This window comes from Strongylocentrotus purpuratus, unplaced genomic scaffold (genome assembly GCF_000002235.5).
Source record: "Strongylocentrotus purpuratus isolate Spur 01 unplaced genomic scaffold, Spur_5.0 spur5_scaffold_17, whole genome shotgun sequence".
Classification (NCBI taxonomy): domain Eukaryota; kingdom Metazoa; phylum Echinodermata; class Echinoidea; order Camarodonta; family Strongylocentrotidae; genus Strongylocentrotus; species Strongylocentrotus purpuratus.
This window is the reverse complement of record NW_022145602.1, coordinates 18,660,998-18,683,577: the sequence shown is the minus strand read 5'-3', so window position 1 is coordinate 18,683,577 and position 22,580 is coordinate 18,660,998. Positions and strand designations below refer to the sequence as shown.

The window sequence follows — 22,580 nt, the reverse complement described above, 5'->3', positions numbered from 1 at the left end:
TTCCCCAAAAATAGGATTTTTTATTTTATTTTTTTTTAATTACATTTTTGATGCAGGATATGAAAGAAATATACCATGGCTTCTATTTGAGGTACTTGTTTAAACTATGGGCCTCTGTGACTCAAAAAGTACCATTTGCCTTGGGGCTGCACCCCTCAGCAAATAGTACTATTGGAGTCATGTCTTGCGCATAGTTTTAACCAGAACCTCTCAAGACAGTGCATATTTGTATACTATCATACTTGCTACCTCTAAAACTGAATATAAACCATTGAACTTTTATTTGCACCTCTCTTCCCTTTTCCAGCATTTGTTATGGGTGTTATAATGACGCTAAGTAGCTACTCTCACTTCTTGTGTCTTGTTGCCTTCTTCTACACGGGCTCCAAGCTCACACGATTCCGAGCCAGCAGAAAGGAAGAACTGGAAGAGGATTACAAAGAAGGTGAGAGATTCTAAAGCCTGGATTACAGGGCATCGCTTTGTGTCAGTACATCCCATGGAAATGCGTGTATTGCGATTGATACACATTTCAATGGGATGTCAGTAAATTTGTACTTGATGGTTTTGTGAAATGCTGCCCTGGCTGACTAATATCACTTTCATATTCACTGCAGAAGTGGTTCATTTCAGACTCAGTCCAGAGCCAAAAGGTATTATGAAAAATATCAGAACCACTTTGCTTCTTTCTTCGTCCAGACATTATGGGTGGTATTCCGGTAGCGCGTACTAAGTTAGCGCGTGCTTAGTTAGTTCACACTTTTTGGAGTGCCTGTTGTGAGCTAATTTACCCTGAACAGATTATTTTAATCCTTCAATGAAAAGTGTCCAAAAAATTAATTTTGCACTGAAATAGGAAGAAAAAGATAATATGAATATAAACTAAATTTCAACAAAGTCATTGGTAGATTACCTTTGTCATGAATATTGAAGGAGGAAGATGAAACCTAGCATTCCATAGAAGTGCGAACTAAAATTCTTGTTTAGTCTGGACTTAGTCCCGGCTTAACTTAAGAGAATACCACCCAATGACTCAAATTGCATTGAAAGTCTCCATTGAGGAGCAGTTCCGCATCAGACACGCATTGTCTGTAATATGAACATAATCTGCATTTTATTATGTGGATCAAAATATTTCCTATGGTCGCTCTGTTTGTTTTGTGAATTGAGATGTTGGGGAAAATCAAGACCTGGATCCGTCTTATAAAGAGTTGCGATTGATGTGGATTAATCGCAAGTCTTCAATTCAATCCCAAGTTTGTAGTCTCCTATCTCTTATGTACATAGTTGCGATTGATATCAATCACAAATAACTTGCGATTTATATCAACACTTTGTAAAATGGGGGTTCTGACCTTGCTTTATTTATTTTACAGGGTTCAAGTAATTTATGTCAACTAAAGTAAGATAGCTCTTGCAAAGTCCGAAAAAGCCCTTCTAAATTTTTGTTATATAACATTTTCTTATAGCTCCAATGAGAAAAGAACTCATTTTTCCACTGAATCAATTAATGACTAATAATAAAGAGTAATAATGCACTGGAAAGCCTAATGATCATTTACCTATGATTTGCAAGATGTTAAGCATAAAACAATGATGGATCTGAGGAGGGTGCACCTGGCCTTACGGTACTCCTAAAAAAAACTCACTTGCCATACCATAAGTACTACTACTCCTGTGCTGTACCTCAGCCCCTCCAGGCCGTCAGCTTCTCTCTTGCACATTCAATCGTTACCAAATGTACACAAAACAAAAATTTGCCCTCTTGTGTAATTTTTCAGAATTATACCCCCCCCCCTCTCTTGCCCAACCCCTGATTGCTATGACTGATATTGTTACAGGTGGACAGAGAACATGGGTCCAAGTCTTCACCAATGGGGGAATCCCCGCTCTATACGCAGCCCACTTCATCCTGGAGACAGGCTTCCAAGACCACCCCTTGGACTTCTCCAACTATTACAACACCACTTATATCGCCCTCGGGGTGATGAGTGGGATAGCCTGCTGTAGCGGTGACACGTGGGCTTCAGAGGTTGGGAGCGTCGTAGGGACACAGAGCCCTCGCTTGATTACAACATTGGAAAAGGTGCCAAGAGGTAAGTGGGACATTCTTCAAACTCTTTACAAAAAAATCATTTGTGATAAGGGCATATTGCATCATTTTAGTGTTATGATTCCATGATTTCTTTGAATGAAATGTTTGCAAATCGGCACCACTGGCAAAATCCACTGGCAGAATTTGTGGTTTGAAAGTAATTAATGCAATGATCATTGCTACACACATTTGTTTTAGGTTGATGATGTTACAATGTACAAATACGCCTCAATCACCCTGATTTTGTATTATAAATAGCAACCCTCTTCTCATATTATAAATACCGACCATCTTCTTTGATTATGAATAGTGGTCCTTATGAATAATGACCCTTTTCTCAAATTATGAAAAGCGGTCCTTATGAATAGCGGACCTTATGATGACCCGGTTATCCGGTGGGTAGGTGTACTAGAACCTACAAATACACCTCAATCACCATTTCAATCTTGAAGAGTCGAACAGGAAGCCACTCCTTCCTTCCTGTCTAGCTCTTATAAAAAAAAACTTGTAAAACTGGAAATAAAGATTTAACCAACTTGGAAGGGACATATTGGTTTAGGAAGACTGGTATTGCAGCAGGATAGCAATCATCCTTTCAACCTGCCACTCTATTCCTTTCCCTTAGTAGAGGTGCCGTGGTTGAGTGGTTAAGTCGCCGGACTGTCGATCACAAGGTCCGCGGTTCGAGACCCGCCGTGGCACTAATGTCCTTTGGCAAGACATTGCCACACTCAACTCAACCCGGGTGATGTAAATGGGTATATGGCAGGAATTAATTTTTTGGAAAGCTAGAGCGCCGTAATGGCAGCACAGCTAAAGCAGGGGTAATAATCTCCAAATTTGGAAGCACTTAGTGATTGTAATATATAAAAACTGAGTATTATTATTAATATTATTATTTCTAACTCCATTCTCTTTTAACTTAAGCCCTCTTTTAAACAATCTCTCTCATTTTCATGTATTTCTTTTGCATCTGATCTTTTCCTATTACCACATTAATCTCTTTTTCTATCTTCATTTTAATCTTTGCCACTTTGAATAGTTTTTAGGGAATTTAATCACCTAAATAAAAGAAATAGAAATAGATTTCTTTCCTACCTTGTCTCGTAGAAACACTGTTGAGTACAGATACTTGGAACATATATTATATCACAAGTAGTAGTTCAAATATTGCACAGCACCCGTAGAAAGAATATGTAAGACCATGTACAAAGTAATGACGCTTCTTCGCGAGTTAAGTAAAGAAGAAGAAACTTATAATCTCTATAAAGTAATAAGGCCTCAGAACCGAGTAGAGAAACAAGCGAAGAAATAGGACAAGAATTAAGATGAAGCTGAATTAGCTTTGCTGTTGATCGATCGACTCTCTAGAATAGGTGTGCTCTATATGAACAGCTCAGGAGAAGTGATGAAAATAGGTGTGGCAAATAAAGCAAGCAAGTGTAATGTCCCTGTACAGTATAAGCTATACCAGTACATTAGGTGGTTGCACATCCCAACCCATAGGGTATGGAATGTGCTTGCCAGAGTAAGTATTTGTGGCACTCTAGTAATGCAACAGGTGTCACTAAAGAAATGAGTGACAATGGAATAAAAGGCTAGACTTCAAGCCACACAATAAAGACAAGACAATAATATTTACAAATGCAAAGTTCTCCAAAGGTCAAGTCACTACAAGTTCTTTTTGGGGTTATTTATCTTATTTGAGCACTGCCTTTTATCTTTCTCTTAATAAGACTTTCACTTTTTTCAATGATAATAGGTCTATTTATATAGCACAGCCACTATATGAATGCACTGTAATGTGCTTAATACACAGTATCATATTATAACCCCAGCTGTAGCTGCGCTGCCACTAATAAGGTGCTAAAGCTATCAAGGAATTCTGTCCTACCAGCTACTATTTTATATCATATTTTGTCGGTCGAAATTACATGAGATCCCGCCAAGCGCATGTGCAGTCAATTTGCCGCGCAATTGATTTTTACCGGGAAAGTAATTTCCCTCAGCAGTCAAAATACCTATTTTTCGGCATTTTTTCGGACCAGCGGTTTCGAAAAAATACTTCAATAGGGAGAGAAACTCTCCTTTTTCATGTTTTGGAAGACTTTTGAGAATCTGTGCTGTTTTTATATCAAAAATCGAAGTTTTGCTCCGATTTCCACGTACACGATGGCGTCTCCGTCAGGCAGCACCAAGCAGAAAACCAGCGAAACGCTGAGCACGGATAAAGCCGGAACTTCACTGGGCGAAACCGCCGCGGGCCCCTCTACGAAGCCTGAGCCAAAGCGCTCATCGGCAGTGAAATCCTTCGATACGAAACGCAAAGTGTCTTGGCAAAGCCTGCCCCGAATGAGTCTAAGAACTCTGGCCTAAAAAGAAGGGCAAAAAGCCTGAAGAAAAGGAGGACTTCACGGATTTACGAGGAAGACTTGACAAATTGGAATCCTTAAAGCCAAAGGTAAAGACCAGTATTGGAAACACCCCAATTTCAAAAAATGAAATGGAAGCTCTCATTACCAATCATGTGAATGAATATGTTTTGACTAATACATGATGATAAAAAATTTGCCGGGAAACCGCCTACTAATTCATATATTTGGTAAATTTGTTTCTCTCATGGTCTGTGAGAGATATAGGGTAGTCCCATATACATCTTTCTGTGTATAGTGCTTGTAACTTTACGAAGAATGGGCCAAATTTCTTATCATTTTGATGATTCCAGAACCTTGCAGATGCTAGATGCTAGATGATCAACCTTTTCTGATCGATTCCACAACGTTTCTTTCACAATGCAATTGCATGACCATAACTGGTCTTTACCTTTAATGGAGAGAATGGTGGATTTTTGCCTTGTCAATCTGCAACTCGCCCCACCGGGGATACACCACCGACAGCATGTACAGCTGCGGCGAACGTGAGATTTCTTGAAGTTGAACATGATGATGATGATGATTTTGAGCATATTGACACTGGAAACATGGGCCAATGCCCTACGTCATATGACATTGGCAGCATGGATGAGGGTGATGTCAACGAAACTGTTGCACCAGGTTTAGACCAGGAGTATGAAGACAAAGTTCCTGCCCTGGCTCAGAAATTTGCTATCCCACTGGTGTAGGTGGCGCGATCCACGATGATTTAGCAAAGTCTGCCATGTACCTCATGTCCCACCAGCTAGAGGAAAATGTGTTGGAGGAAGCTGGAGGGAAATACCCTCCTCCAAGCAATTGTACTCCACTGTGTTGCCCCAAAGTGAATGCAGCAATATGGGAAAACCTATCCTCGCATACAAGAAGCTGTGATTTGAAACTGTAAAGAATCAAAAAGCCTTTGACAAGGGGACTCACAGCTTTTATTCAAACTCTGTCCCCTGATAGCCTATCTGAGACACAACAGGATGCATTGGCATTGCTGTGTAACACAAACTTTGAAATCAACTGCTTACGCAAAGATCAGATTAAGCCAGACTTAAATGCCAAGTACTCACATCTATGCAAACCTGCCACACCAGTGAGTCAGTACTTATTTGGCGATGACTTAACAAAGAGAGTCAAAGATCTTACAGAACAACAAAAAGCTGCATCTGGCGTGGTGCGTGGACAACGTACACCCCGCCCCCAGTACCATCCGTACAGAACGCAAGCGTCCAGCACTTTTCAATACCGCAGACAAGGATGGAACCGTGCCACCGGCACATCACAAACTTTTCCAAGTAGCAGGCCCGCAAGTGGGAACTACAACAGGCCTTTTTTAGGCCAGCGAACCCAACGAGGCAGACCATACAGAGCTCCGCCTCACATCCAGATGATGAGCATGGGGAAACAGACCCAATCCTTCCAGCGGCCACAGGCAGCAAGGAGGAAATAGCTACACCATTACCCAAAGAGGTAAGTAGCACATATGAATATTTTGAGAATGTTAAGATTAATGCTCCTTCTACTTCATGTACATTACAACAAGAATGCATCTCAAATGTGCCTGTTGGAGGTTGATTAATATATTTCTATCGTAGATGGCGTGAATTAATGTCAGATCTATTTCTGCTATCAGCAGTGCGAGGCTATGAGATCGAATTTGATTATTCGAAAGGGGTTCCCTCAAGAAATAAGCCTCTCTATGGTTACAAAAAGAGCCCTTTAGAAATAAACCAGATTACTAAAGAAATCTTGGCTCTACAAGCAAAAAACGTAATAGAACCTTGCTCATTTGAAGAGGGAGAATTCCTCTCAAACATCTTCACGAGACCCAAGAAAGATGGGGGTACTCGTATGATCTTAGACTTATCAGAGCTTAATCAAAGTCTGAACGTACAACACTTTAAGATGGATAACATCCACACTGCCAAGCACTTGATTTCTCCGCACTGTTATCTTGCATCAATCGACCTCCAAGATGCTTATTACTCCATTCCAGTAGACCCAAATAATAGAAATACTTGAGGTTCATGTGGCAGGGTGAGCACTGGCAATTTGCAGCCTTACCTAATGGGCTCAGCACAGCCCCCAGACTGTTCACAAAATTGCTGAAGCCAGTCTTTGCCGAACTGCGACAAGCAGGTCATACAGTCATAGGATATTTGGACGACACCATAATTATTGGTGAGACAAAAGAAAAGCTTAAAGATCCTCTCAGAATTAGGATTCCTCATTCACACTAAAAAATCGGTGCTCATCCCAACACGTGAACTAGCCTTTCTTGGCTTCATTCTTAACACTGAGATTATGATTGTAAAATTGCCTCAAACAAAGGCACAAGAAGTGAAAGATTTATGCCGTGAATTAATGGGCACGTACCTCCCATCAATACGAATGGTAGCACAAGTGATTGGGAAGGTCATAGCAACTTTCCCTGCGGTTGAGTATGGCCCCTTATACTATAGATCAATGGAAAGGGACAAAATTGCAGCCCTCAGACAAAACAGGGGTCATTTTGACAGAAATATGAAGTTGTCCCTTGAGGCAAAAGAGGAGTTAAAGTGGTGGATGAACAATGTTTCTATGGCCTCCTCCCCAATTGTTAGGAAAAAACCTGACTTAGAATTGCACACAGATGCCAGTGGCCTTGGATGGGGAGCTACTGACCTCCAGAAGCAAACAGGGGGTCGTTGGAATGAATTTGAGGCAGAAAGGGCAAGAAACAATGAAATAAATTTCCTGGAAACCCTAGCCGCTGGGTTGGGGATAAAATCCTTTTGCATGAATAAGCGTAACGTTCATGTGATGGTAAGAATAGATAATACCACTGCAGTGGCTTATTTAAATCACATGGGAGGTTGCAAGTCCGCAATGTGTGACAAGATGACGAGAGAAATTGGCAGTGGTGCATTTCTCGAAATATTTGGGTCTCTGCAGCCCATGTACCTGGTCGGCTCAATACTATAGCAGATGAAAGATCCAGGAAATTTAATGATCGAACAGAATGGAAACTAAACAGACAAGTGTTCGATAGAATAGTTTCCCACTTTGGTGTACCAGAAATAGACCTGTTCACCTCAAGACTAAATGCTCAAGTAGAGAAATATTTCACTTGGCACCCAGACCCTGGGGCTTTTGCAGTTGACGCATTTACGCTAGATTGGAAACCTTTTGCATTCTATGCATTCCCACCGTTCTGTATGATCCCAAATACTTGCAAAAAATCAGAGATGATAAAGCTAGAGGGTTACTTCTGGTCCCTAATTGGCCTACTCAGGCGTGGTTCCCTCAGTTGGTTAGCATGATGGAATGAGAGCCATTGTTTATCCATAGGCAAGAAGATTTGCTACTCCTTCCTGTGTTAAACACCACCCACCCTCTTAATGCTAATATTGACCTCTTATGTTGCAGGTTATGCGGCAACACTTTGAGAATCGGGGACTAAGCAGACGAACAGTGGATATCATTACAGCTTCATGGAGAGCATCAACCTGCAAGAAGTACCAAGTTTACATCACACAGTGGTGAAGATTTTGCCACAGCAGGAATACGAGTTACCTCCAAGCCGAGGTGGAAACGGTACTAGAATTCCTTAGTAGTTTATTTCATGACAGGAACCTTAGCTACAGTGCGATCAATACAGCTCGTAGCGCTTTATCCACTTTTCTGATTCACGTTGACAGTAATCAGACAATAAGTACTCACCCACTTATAACCAGACTGATGAGAGGTGTTTTTTAACTCAGACCTGTCTTACCTAGATATACAGAAATATGGAATATTAGTCCAGTCCTCAATTTTCTAAGAAAATTGTCTCCAGTAAACTCCTTAAACCTCAGAGATTTAACACTCAAAGTATGTATGCTAATGGCTCTTGTATCGGCACAGAGAGTGCAAACCTTGCATATATTAAAGACTAACAAGGTGACCCTGAAAGGGGGCTTTGTGATTTTTCATTTGGATGAACACTTGAAGCAAAGCAAACCAGGAAATACCAATTTTAAGTTTAAATTGGAAGCATATCCACCTGATAGAAGATTGTGTATTTTAAAATATGTGAAACATTATGTCCAGCGCACAGGACCACTTCGTGGGAATGAGAACTCGTTCTTTGTAAGTTACACCAGACCTCATAATAGAGTAACAACTCAAACCTTATCTCGCTGGATCAAGACCTGCTTGCTAAGAGCGGTGTGGATACAAACGTTTATAAGGCTCATTCAACGCGGGCAGCATCAACTTCAGCAGCTGCCAAGGCAGCACTTCCAATGGACCAGATCCTAGCCCGAGCAGGATGGTCTTCAGAGAAAACGTTCAGGAAGTTCTACAGGAAACCTTTTGAAAACAAGAGAAACTTTACCCAGGCAGTCTTACAAGATAGCACACTGCTTTAAGAACTGCATCAGAAGGCTTTTCAATAGAACTGGCATTAAGAGACCAGCTGTCTAATTAATAGAACTGGGATTAAGAAACCAGATGGCTATAATAAACTAGATACAGAAACGAACAATGTTTTTGCAACATTATGACGTCTTATATATGGACGTCTTGTATGTGAAATGTTTTGCCACATGTACATGTATGAAAAGACTACAATAACTGTCAAATATGGTGAGTCATTGATTAGAAGCATTCAATTCAATCTGCATAATCAGTGTTCACTTTTCTGTACATGTTGGTTGTTCCAAATGTGGCTACTATGCTTCAAAATCTCATGTAATTTCGAACGACGAAATATGATATAAAATAGTAAGATTAAACGAGAACTTACCGTTTGAAGTTTGATCTTTATTTTATGAATATTTAGGAGGAAGTTATTACATGCCCTCCTCACCCACCCAAACTTCAAACTTAAGTGTAAGTTCCCTGTTCCTTACTACTGAGAGTAGCCACATTTGTAGCTTTGAATATTGACTGCGCATGCGCTTGGCGGGATCTCATGTAATAACTTCCTCCTAAATATTCATAAAATAAAGATCAAACTTCAAACGGTAAGTTCTCGTTTAATCTTACTATTTTGCTTCACCAGGGTGGAGAGTGGCAATTGCAGATTAGTGTCTTGCCAAAGGACATTGTCTCTTGTTAATGTCTCGCTCTTTAATCTCCCAACCAGGAACCAATGGGGGCATATCACTTGTGGGTACGCTGATGAGCTTTGCAGGAGGACTAGTCGTAGGCCTAGGATACCTGCTAGGAATCTTCATGACTTTCAGTCAAGACATGCTTCATAACTCCCCACCCCAGTGGCCTGTCGTCCTCTTTGGGGGCGTGGCTGGTCTGCTAGGCTCACTCTTCGACTCCTTGCTTGGGGCATGGTTCCAGTACTCAGGTAATTGATCTATTCATACATGTACCATTGTGGCATTATTTAGTTCATCCATTTAGATTCATATTGTTTAGATGACCTGCAGCAGATGGCAGATTACCTCTTGATTTTGTCAGTGAAGTAATACATTGTTTTTCTTAGAAATGCAGGAAATTTGTTTCATAAGTGTAGGGCTACAAATTTGATGAAAATATGAATTCTGATTATCCGTCTCCCTCTCCCTCTGTGTGACTTCTCTGCAGCATACTGTACAAGACAGCACAAGGTGGTCCACCAAGCCTCCCCTACCACAGAACATATATCAGGTATCGCCCTCTTTGACAACGAAGGAATCAACCTCTTATCCTGCCTTCTAACGGTCCTCATCATGCCTCACATATGCTTTACCTACTGGCCACAGATCAGCTAGAAATAGACCAACAAGTAACAAAAGTTATAGTCATGTTGTAGGAGAACGTCTCTTCATCTTGAATTGTATTATCTATTATACAGTCAAACCTGTGTAGAAAGACCACCTGAAGGAGACTCATATGTGGTCTTTGTAAACAGCTTGTCATACAGGCTTAACCTAAATGCCTCATGTGGGTTTTGATGTGCTGAATGCAGACCAGCTAGAACTCCTGCGTTAAGAAGGAGAACTCTATTCATGTTATAGAAGTTTATCTTGAACTGTATTAACCTTTACACTATCAAACCTGTGTACAAAGACCATCCAGGGGAGAAAAAAATTTGTGGTAATTATAGACAGATGGCCTTTATATATACAGGTTCTACTAAAACTTGTTTGTTAGATAGGGATGTATGATATGGTCTTAACCTGTTGGGTGATGAAAGATATGAAGCCTACAGGCTTGAACAGGAATCGCCCAGTCCCTGTTTGCAATGGGTTAAACAGGTGGTCTTTGTATCAAACTCCTGATTAATACGTATTTTAATGAGAAACACTGTCTCAGTTGAGAGAAACATATAGTATGGGCTTTCTAGACAGGTCTTTCTATACAGGTGATTACTGATGCAGGGTCCTGTTTCATGAAAATTGTTATCAATAAGAAATGCTAAATTTCTAAGACAAATTTGGTCTCAACCAATAAAATGCTGTGATTTCAGTAGCTTATAACAGTAAACATAACTTGTTATTGATAGCAATTTCTATGAAACAGGGCCCATATATGATGATATGCCTTTGTACTATATTTTTCATGTAGCCTTGCTTCCATCCTGACTGAACTCTACCTTTGATGCCAATGAACTGATTAACAGAGTCTTGAATGTAAACTGACTACATTCTTGTAATGACTGCTGTGTTCTCCTTTCTTTTAAAGGCTAAGTCCACTCCAAAAATAATTTGCTTTTAATAGATGCAGAAAAGTGGGAGAAACAGAGCCAAATAAGTTCGAGCAAAATCGGATAGCTAATGAGGAAGTTATGATTTTTTTTTGTAAGTATGAAAAACTATGCAACTTACAAATCACTACACAAATTTGGTTATCAGTTTGTGACTTCATTGCCTCACTATTTATTGATTGCTTTATATCATTTTATCCTATTCATTTCCTTGTTATGATTATCCCCCAAAACTTGATTTCACCATGCCTTTGCCCAGATTATATGATTTGTATCATATTGCGTGCATGACATTTCACATCATCATTTAGAAACTTTGAAGAATTGATACTATTTTCTGAATATTAGGTATTCTTAATCATTAGTTTTTATATAGATTATTTATTAAAACTAAAAATGTTCATGATTTACGTGAAAAAATTACTCTAATAGTGCATCCACACAAAAACATATTACTATCAATCTGACTTGGATGCTGGTGTGAAGAAATAAGAATCTTAGGGAGAAAATAGGAAATTTATATCATCAATATCAAGAAAATAGTTAGTGGATGGTGAGGACATGACGTCGCAGACTCATGAGTGAGTTGTCAATTTGTCTTGTGATTTTCAAAGTTTTTAATTTCATTAAAAATTCATAACTTTTGTATTAGTTATCCGATTTTGCTCAAACTTCTTTTGATTGGTTTGTCTGATTTTTTTTGCTTCTATTGCCAGTAAGTTATTTTTGGAGTGGATTTGGCCTTCAAATGGAAATAGGATTATCTCAACATGGAATTAAGTGAGTGCTTTCCCCACTCACTACGTTCTTTATTAAAGGGGGTGTAGCATGGCAAATACTGGTTAACTCCATCTACGACTTCTTTTGGACAAATGCACGTAAACTGGACTTCATTAACAGTCGGCACGCTCTAGCGTTCGTGAAACGGACCAAAGTTCTCCTCACGCTTCGGTTTCGCTAATGTTGCATGCACATGAATACTGCGATCGCGTCGTCCGTAGTTGTATTATACCTGATCGGCCCCCCCTGAGTCAGGCCACGGGAAAGACATGTATTCTCGTCATGCTACACCACCTTTAAAGTCAGTCTTCTTTTGAATAAGCTTTTGAACAAAGGGTAGCCAAACTTTTTTTATACACGAGATGACAAAAATGATTGTTTAGGGAAGCATCATGTAGGTTGCCGGTATATTGAATTTTCAAGAGAAAGTTGTGACTCTGCGATGTTTCATTGCATTACTTTTGAATACCCTGCAAGCACAGCTCAGCTTGCACAGCTTTAAAACTTGATTTGATTACACTTTGATTATAACAGGTGGTTAGTGAGTGGAGTACCCATTTAGTGATAGCGCTGCAATTAAAACAAATCAGGGATCCTCTGAGTGTATCAGTGTGGGATTATGGAGAAAAATAAATAAATTCTTAATTGCTCGGTATCGCTTCATGCTTTTCCATATCAAGTGAATTATGAGTTGAAACTTGAAAGTCTAGGTCATAACGACTGTTATTTTGTAGAATCATTGATTGCGATTGTGTCAATTTCTCTGGCACTACTACATGTATGTTCATTTCTAGATATTCAGGTGTATCAAACTCATAGTATATCTGAAATTACCATTGATATGATAGTGAGCTCATATTATCAGCTTTGGATTTTTTTTTTAAATGTTATAGTATTGTGTGCTCAAAGCTGATGTTTCTTTCCCCTTTATACAAAACTTTGCCATTTTTGTAAGTTTTTTAAAATCCTTTTTGTTATGACAACTACATTAATTACTAGAATATATATCTAAGCTGTATATCAGTGCCATCTTTTATCAAAGTGATGTGAGTTTTAAAAAAATTATCATATGCCTTCAGGTAATCAGGGAAATTAACATACATGTAGATCATTCCATGGGCCTGGTTTTATTATGCTTTATATATGCCTGTTTCAAATTTAGCTTTAAAAGTTTGAGTATATACAAATGCCATAATGATGTACCATGTTGATTTAGAAACGGGAGGTGAAATCTAGAATAATTTGTACATATATATAATTTTAGACATACATGTACAAAAAACAGAAGAAAACTAGATGACGTCATCAGTCATGGTCAAGGTTGAAAACGTTATTGTGATTTCGCTATATACCTATACATATGTGTGCCAAATTTCAAGTTATTTGATTGATCCATTTTCAAGTTATCTTGCTAACAAAAAAGTGGTAAGAATTAAGAAGAAAATAACAATAATAAATAATAATGATAAAGGGAAGTTCAACAAAATATAAGGTGGTCTGTATGATATACAGCCCACCTGAAAATGACTGGCACGCCAGTTAAGATGTGTCATTGATGTGGACCAAAGTACATTTTAATTTATATGTTGTTGTTTACATCTTGGGATGTAATAATGATGATAATATGTTTGATTCATTTCATTTTATGTCATTTCTGTGTATCCTTCGAAAGGTAAACTACTGTACAGGTATTTTGTTTAAGTGTACCAATTGGAAAATATAAACTTGCCAATTTATCAGGCATTTTGAGCCCCCAAATCTGTCATTTGTTCAGTTTTGTAGGGTGATGATAAAGATGTTCATCTGATTGTTTGAGTTGATTAAAACAAATTCTGATTATGCAATCATAATACTTTTGAGATAATTATATGACAGACAATATCTGATGCTATTGGTAAATAACTCTTAAAAGATAAACAAATTGATTGTGTAAACAGACGATTTATTATAATCAATATTGTAGTTTTGCATTCAAGTATATCGTTGTATTATATATTTTGATCACTTTTTTTGGACAGCTGACAACTATTTATGCAGTAGAGAGATATGCAATGGATTGTTTTCTTTAAAATTAGGAATGTAATATTGACATCATGTGTATGGGTGAAGTTAATTTTAGAAATGGGCATGCTGTAAGGTTAGGGCCAATATATGACGATGTCCCATGTTACATTGGTATGAGATCTTCTACTACATATGAAAGATGAATCGTTCAGTTGCTTCTCTTAAAAATGTTTGCTTAATATTGTTTATATAACATTACATAAACCATACCATGATGCTAGAGTACTGCTAAACATAACTTGCTTTGCTTTTTATGCTAAACTCAATTTGATCAAACATTGTTATGGTTGATAGGAGACATAGTTTCTCAATTCTGGTATGTCACAATAATTGTCCCAACTGCAAAGAATGACACAAATGGGTATCAAATTATTGATCATCATTCCAAGTTCTTGACTGACGTTTGAAACCCTTGTTGGTTTATACGTGTATGAATGCCAAAGAGCTAACCATTTGACGAAATTGTGTGTATTTGGGGTATATGTATATATTGGATACTTTAGCAGAGAATCTGTGATAGCAAGACGCATCCAAACTATATAGACTGGAAAAACACTATAAGGGTTCATTTTGACAAACTTTATACACGATACTGTGACATATAGCATACAGTTGGGCATTTGCAAACCATGTGCTGTTTTTATAGTCTACTGCCATCTGTTGGCAGGATTTAAACACCATTGAGGACAAGAGCTGCATGTACTTTCTTTCCTATTTTTCAAAATTTCTTTCATGTGTTAGGACATTCCAGTTTGTCTTGCATACTTTTTTTAAACAGAGAATGTTTGCTTTGCCGAATATAACTTTTCCTTATAAGTCTATTTTAGGCTACCGGGTATATGAAAAAAACAAATTGTGAAGAATGATTGTTGAGTATAAACATAATATTCATGTTTTTAAAGTACTACTTTGAATTTAAGGCGTGAAAATCTGTCTATTTGTTCCATGCTCAATAAAATTGTGCCATGTAATCTTTGCTAGAAAAATTGTGACTTTCATCAGTAGAGTTCTTGAAGTTAGCATTTAATTTTCATTCAGGCTATTTCTCTTCTTATTCAGAAAGTTGTTTCTTCATAAAAAGTGCTCTCTCTCTCTCTCTCTCTCACACACCACACACACACACGCAAATTCTCACATCAGGGCCTTTGTGGGGCACCTGATTGGGGTATTACTGTGCGTTCCAGATATACCTTGTGGTCCCCTACTAGTGGGGTATGTACAACCTGGCGATAACAACCCGGCGGTGTGCTTACGATGTTACCATAAAAAAGTGTGCAAGTTTTAGCACACGCTCACAAAAAGTCATTTATGGGGTACCACTTCTAATGCCCCGCAGGGCATAGGACACCGAATATACAGTCATTTGAAAGACTTTACTCTGTGGGGTCCTGAAAAAATACCCCACAAAGTAAAAATGCTCACAAGGGGTATGTGAAGCGCACATAAAACCCACAAGAATGCTGAGATGAGAGCACACATACACACACACACACATACCATCTTAATCTTTCTTCCCACCCTCTGTAACTATCTCCTTCCCATCCCTCTGTGACTCTCTATTTGCCATCATTATGTTTTTTTTTCATACCTCTTCTTTGATCCTTCACTAGCTCTTGTGCCTTCATACCCCCTCCCTCTCTCCCCCTCTGTCTCTCCTCACACCATCTTGCTGAACTACTTCATCCTTCCTCTCCACACTCTCTCCTTCTATACCTCTTCATTGTGTTCATCCCTTCTCTCTTTTTTGTCCACCACCCCTCTCTTTCTCTCTCTCTCTCTCTCTCTCTCTCTCCTCGCACCATCTTGATCCATTACTTCACCCTTCCTCCCCACACTCTCTCCTTCTCCGTCCCTCTCTCTCTCTCCTCGCACCGTCTTGATCCATTACTTCACCCTTCCTCCCCACACTCTCTCCTTCTCGGACTCTCTCTCTCTCTCTCTCCTCACACCGTCTTGATCCATTGCTTCACCCTTCCTCCCCACACTCTCTCTCTTTCTCAGGCTCTTTTTGTGTTAATCATCCCTTCTCTCTCCTCTCTCTCTCTCTCCTCGCGCCGTCTTGATCCATTACTTCACCCTTTCTCCCCACATTCTCTCCTTCTCGGTCTCTCTCTCTCTCTCCTAGCACCGTCTTGATCCATTACTTCACCCTTCCTCCCCACACTCTCTCTTCTCGGGCTCTCTCTCTCTCTCTCTGCTCGCACCGTCTTGATCCATTACTTCAACCTTCCTCCATTCACTCTCTCCTTCTCGGTCTCTCTCTCTCTCTCTCTCTCTCTCTCCTTGCACCGTCTTGATCCATTACTTCACCCTTTCTCCCCACACTCTCTCCTCACAGTCTCTCACTCTCTCTCTCTCTCTCCTTGCACCGTCTTGATCCATTACTTCACCCTTCCTCCCCACACTCTCTCCTTCTCAGTCTCTCACTCTCTCTCTCTCTCTCTCTGCTCGCACGGTCTTGATCCATTGCTTCACCCTTCCTCCCCACACTCTCTCCTTCTCGGTCTCTCTCTCTCTCTCTCTCTCTCCTTGCACCATCTTGATCCATTACTTCACCCTTTCTCCCCACACTCTCTCCTTCTCAGTCTCTCTCTCTCTCTCTCTCTTGCACCGTCTTGATCCATTACTTCACCCTTCCTCCCCACACTCTGTCCTTCTCGGTCTCTCTCTCTCTCTCTCCTTGCACCGTCTTGATCCATTATTTCACCCTTCCTCCCCACACTCTCTCCTTCTCGGTCTCTCTCTCTCTCTCTGCTCGCACCGTCTTGATCCATTACTTCAACCTTCCACCATACACTCTCTCCTTCTCGGTCTCTCTCTCTCTCTCTCTCTCTCTCTCTCCTCGCACCGTCTTGATCCATTACTTCACCCTTCCTCCCCACGCTCTCTCCTTCTCTGTCTGTCTCTCTCTCTCTCTCTCTCTCGCACCGTCTTGATCCATTATTTCACCCTTCCTCCCCACACTCTTCCTTCTCGGTCTCTCTCTCTCTCTCTCTCTCTCCTCGCACCGTCTTGATCCATTACTTCACCCTTCCTCCCCACACTCTCTCCTTCTCTGTCTGTCGCTCTCTCTCTCTCTCTCACACCGTCTTGATCCATTATTTCACCCTTCCTCCCCACACTCTTTCCTTCTCGGTCTCTCTCTCTCTCTCTCCTCGAACCGTCTTGATCGATTATTTCACCCTTCCTCCCCACGCTCTTCCTTCTCTGTCTGTCTGTCTCTCTCTCTCTCTCTCGCACCGTCTTGATCCATTATTTCACCCTTCCTCCCCACACTCTTTCCTTCTCGGTCTCTCTCTCTCTCTCTCTCTCTCTCTCCTCGCACCGTCTTGATCCATTACTTCACCCTTCCTCCCCACACTCTCTCCTTCTCTGTCTGTCTGTCTGTCTCTCTCTCTCTCTCGCACCGTCTTGATCCATTATTTCACCCTTCCTCCCCACACTCTTTCTTTCTCGGTCTCTCTCTCTTTCTCTCTCTCTCTCTCCTCGCACCGTCTTGATCCATTACTTCACCCTTCCTCCCCACACTCTCTCCTTCTCGGTCTCTCTCTCTCTCTCTCTCTCCTTGCACCGTCTTGATCCATTACTTCACCCTTCCTCCCCACACTCTCTCCTTCTCGGTCTCTCTCTCTCTCTCTCTCTCTCTCGCATCGTCTTGATCCATTACTTCACCCTTCCTCCCCACACTCTCTCCTTCTCTGTCTCTCTGTCTCTCTCTCTTCCTCGCACCGTCTTGATCCATTACTTCACCCTCCCTCCATACACTCTCTCCTTCTCGGTCTCTCTCTCTCTCTCTCTCTCTCTCTCTCTCCTCGCACCGTCTTGATCCATTACTTCACCCTTCCTCTCCTCTCTCTCTCTCTCCTTGCACCGTCTTGATCCATTACTTCACCCTTCCTCCCCACACTCTCTCCTTCTCGGTCTCTTTTTTGTGTTCATCCCTTCTTTCCTTTCTCTCTGTCCTTCTCTCTCTCTCTCCTTCTCTCTCTCTCTCTCTCCTCTCTCTCTCTCTCTCTCCTCGCATCGTCTTGATCCATTACTTCACCCTTCCTCCCCACGCTCTCTCCTTCTCTGTCTCTCTCCTCACACCGTCTTGATCCATTACTTCACCCTTCCTCCCCTCACTCTCTCTTTCTCAGGCTCTTTTTTGTGTTAATCATCCCTTCTCTCTCTCCTCTCTCTCTCCTTCTCTCTCTCTCCTTCTCTCTCTCCTTCTCTCTCTCTCCTCTCTCTCTCTCTCCTCGCATCGTCTTGATCCATTACTTCACCCTTCCTCCCCACGCTTTCTCCTTCTCTGTCTCTCTCCTCACACCGTCTTGATCCATTACTTCACCCTTCCTCCATACACTCTCTCCTTCTCTGTCTCTCTGTCTCTCTCTCTCTCTCTCCTTGCACCGTCTTGATCCATTACCTCACCCTTCCTCCCCACACTCTCTCTCTTTCTCAGGCTCTTTTTTGTGTTAATCATCCCTTCTCTCTCTCCTCTCTCTCTCCTCTCTCTCTCTCTCTCCTTCTCTCTCTCTCCTTCTCTCTCTCCTTCTCTCTCTCTCCTTCTCTCTCTCTCTCTCTCCTTCTCTCTCTCATTCTCTCTCTCTCTCCTCTCTCTCTCTCTCTCTCTGCTCGCACCGTCTTGATCCATTACTTCACCCTTCCTCCCCACACTCTCTCCTTCTCGGTCTCTTTCTTGTATTCATCCCTTCTCTCTCCTATCTGTCTGTCTCATCTACCCCGTTTCCCCCCCCCCCCCTCTCCTGTTCTCACTCAATATCTTATTTTACTCATCCCTTTCATTTATGTCCCTCTCAATGTCATTTAAATAATCAGCCCAAATAACAACACGACTCACATATGTTACATTGAAGACAGTTGGCTAGGTTTAATTCAATATCAATGCTTAAACATGAAATGTAAAGTTCATTCAAAACAAGGAAATACAAAGATAAGATTGACTAAATATGAAACATATTTGTTAGAAATTGCATTTGCTGTTACATAATGACACAATATAAGTATAACAATATCTGTTTGAATATATTTCAACCTATAAACCCATATATCTTCAATTTCACTTTCAAATAAAACAACTGAAATTCATTTGTACTTGAATATGGCACCTGTAATGATATAACATTTTCCAAGATATTTTAGAACCCTTTTCTTCATAATACTTCAGGGAGTCTTGTATTTTTGTGGACATACTCTGGAAAAAATGTTGGTGTTAATTGTGTAATTGAGAGCAAGAAGAAAGTAAATGTACGTGTCAAGTTTATGTTGGTAGACATTAGTAGGTATATTATATATTATATACATTAGGCGAGGCGTCAAAAATATCGATACCAGCAGGCTGCCGCCTCATGTATTGGCGCATCGAGGCTGCAATTACGGCCGAAGCCTGGCTGGGGCAATTATTTTTCACTTATTAGCCCAGCCGGCTTGCGCCAGGCTGGGATCTGAGGCTCGGTTCCATTCGAAAGGTGGCAGCCGGTGCATGCTTTTGAATGCCATTGCCTACCGCCAGCGGTAGCCGGCTGAGCTAATTTAAAAAATGCAGCCAGGACGCACAAGTGCAGTTAGCTGCCGCTGGCTGGTATATTTATTTTTGACGCCTCGCCTTAGTCAACACACTTTATATTGTCTGTATTAATAGGTATATTGTTATATTCTCTTTAGTATAGTGGGCATATTTTATATTTCATTTTTAATATTGGTATGTATTCCGAAGGAACAAAAAATCAGGAGGAGAGTAAATATCTATTTATTTTTATGATTGAGCACTTTTTTTTTTTTTTGAAGTAATGGTATTTTCCCACTAAAATTGGCTCCTTTTGTACCTTGCTATATATCATATAACATTGTCATATAATATGTAGAAAGCTATTTTTTGATTGTTGTACAAAGTTTTCAATGGAATGGGAGCTCTCTAATTACATCAAACTTGAACAAATCTGGTACTTCTTTTCACCCCATTTAATTATTAGAAATTATATGTTGAATACTTGTAAATAATACTTGCAGCATATAATATTGATATACTCTCCTTTTTGTACAAGATTCATATACTACCCCTCTGTTCTCATATACCCTGCACATTGGATCTTTTGAAATCAACATTGGCCATTCTACAGACGACATTCTTAAACCAATCCTGGGAAATTCATATTTTTGGAATATGTACATGTACGTATGTTAATACTTAAACCTACAATGGCAGTGAATTTTGGAATATGCAAGATCATGTGTCCACCATTACAACCAATGTTCACCAGAAAAAACGAAATAATAAATAACTGATTGTACGGCAAGAATTAGAAAGCGATATACCACAATTTCCATAAACGATACATCACAAAGAAAATATAACATAAGTACTCATATTGTGAAAAGTCAACATATACAAATTATCACTGTAGATAGATCTGAACCATATAAAACACAATACTATTAAAAGCAGTGTGCAATATGATACACTGTGAATAGCCTTTGACCTTTGTGTTTTACAGGTGCATGCAAACAAAGAAAAACAAGAAGAAAAAAATCATTCATAAAATTTGAACTTTTCGCTTACATGGTGAAAATTACTACTCAAATATGATTTACCAGAATATTCAACTTCCAGCTACTTCTGAAAAACATTAAAAGCATACATCTACAATAAACCATGTTTTTAAAATAAATAGTATCAATATTAAAAACAAGATATTTGAATGGAACTGTGGATCCTTAAGTAAAGAATAACAAACTCTCCAAAATGAAAAGCCAAAGAAATTTCTTCCACAGGGAAACAGCCCCAACAGAGAAATGTGGGGAAAAAGTGAGGTTCACCTTTTTAAAGGCAGGTTCCTAAGTAAAAATTTGATTCTGAAAATGATGGCACGATAACTGATTTTTTATAAAGTGTACCTAAAATGCCCCAATTTTTCTAAGAAATCCACATTAAGAAAAAAGGTGAACACCATTTCCCTGTTGGAGGTGTCCGTGTACCTAACTATAATGTAATGAGAGAAACTAAACTCCAAAGTGATTTTCATTCATTGAAAAAAGGTGGTTACTCATGAAAATTACCTGGCAAAATGCAAACAATCCTTCTGCATCCAAATAGAGTCTTGTCTTCTATCGTACACAAAAATGATACAATTTACTGTTTGGCAACATGATATTAAAATAACAAAGTTAACTATGAATTTTCCATAATATTCATGAGCTATTATAGGAGCTTGTTATAACAAAAACAATAACCCAAGTCTAATGTTCTATTACCAGTATTACAATCTTGATATAAACTGCCTTTTTTTCTCTCGCCTCTACACATTTCCTTTGTAATTTTTCTACTAACAAGGCACACACATTTAGCATTTAGCATTTCATTTTCCTTGAGACTTCTGTACCCTAAGAAACAATGGTATAAATATAAACCCTCAAAATGTCTCCATAGAAGCACCCTTAGAAGGTTAATATTGAACAACATGCTGACCTCAAAGGACTTGTGTTTTACTCTCATAGAAATTATGTCAATCTAAATATTTTTCTTTTAAAACCCCTCAATTTTTTTTAATAATGATAATAGTGGGTTCTTATAGCGCTTATGTCTGTCAGACTTGTCTCTCCTGGCGCTCCACCATTATTTTACCGACACTATACAGTATTAAACTATTAAATGGTATTGAAGCCAAGTGATCATATTTATTATAGCAGCCCTGTTCAATAGCACACATTCAAGGTTGCATAAGAGTTTGAATTCCCAAACTTTCAAGTCAATATTGCAACCTTAAAGTTACTTCTATTTGGACGTTTTAGAGTTGAACTTTAAATTCAAACCATTGTTCCTTATAATGAATGAAAATTAATCAAGTGTAATATACACCATACCAGATTAATTTTTGACCAATACTTTTCAGGGGTGTCTATTAGTGCAGTGTCAAGTGTTAGACACAGTCAGTGTACAGATCATTATTGACACTGGTGTTTCATGTACTGAACTGAACTGGTATAGCACAGCCTCTTTGCACAAGCACTGACACCAATGTTCAGTGTATCTAACTCAGGTGTTAACACTAATGCTCAGATTACTTAACATTAGCATCAACACCAATGTTCAGTGTATCTAACTCAGGTGTTAACACTAATGCTCAGATTACTTAACATTAGCATCAACACCAATGTTCAGTGTATCTAACTCAGGTGTTAACACTAATGCTCAGATTACTTAACATTAGCATCAACACCAATGTTCAGTGTATCTAACTCAGGTGTTAACACTAATGCTCAGATTACTTAACATTAGCATCAACACCAATGTTCAGTGTATCTAACTCAGGTGTTAACACTAATGCTCAGATTACTTAACATTAGCATCAACACCAATGTTCAGTGTATCTAACTCAGGTGTTAACACTAATGCTCAGATTACTTAACATTAGCACCAACACCAATGTTCAGTGTAACTAACCCTGTAGTTATCTATGGCTAAATGAAGCCCCAGTTACGTGTACTTCAATTTGATTTTCTGCAATTCAATATCTTAGTTCCGTTTCAAATTTCAATAAAATTATCACTG

General features: G+C 39.5%; 1 protein-coding gene across 1 annotated transcript; it reads left to right on the top strand.

Moving 5' to 3' along the window:
• Positions 1 to 307: 307 nt before the first annotated feature.
• On the top strand, positions 308 to 11,314 carry LOC582364 (transmembrane protein 19; the record flags this gene model as incomplete). Its single annotated transcript, XM_030987842.1, is given in 4 exon segments — positions 308 to 445; positions 1,842 to 2,096; positions 9,626 to 9,841; positions 10,081 to 11,314. Coding segments are annotated over 4 exon segments (776 nt in total), but the record flags the coding sequence as incomplete, so codon positions are not given.
• Between the last annotated feature and the right edge of the window lie 11,266 nt (positions 11,315 to 22,580).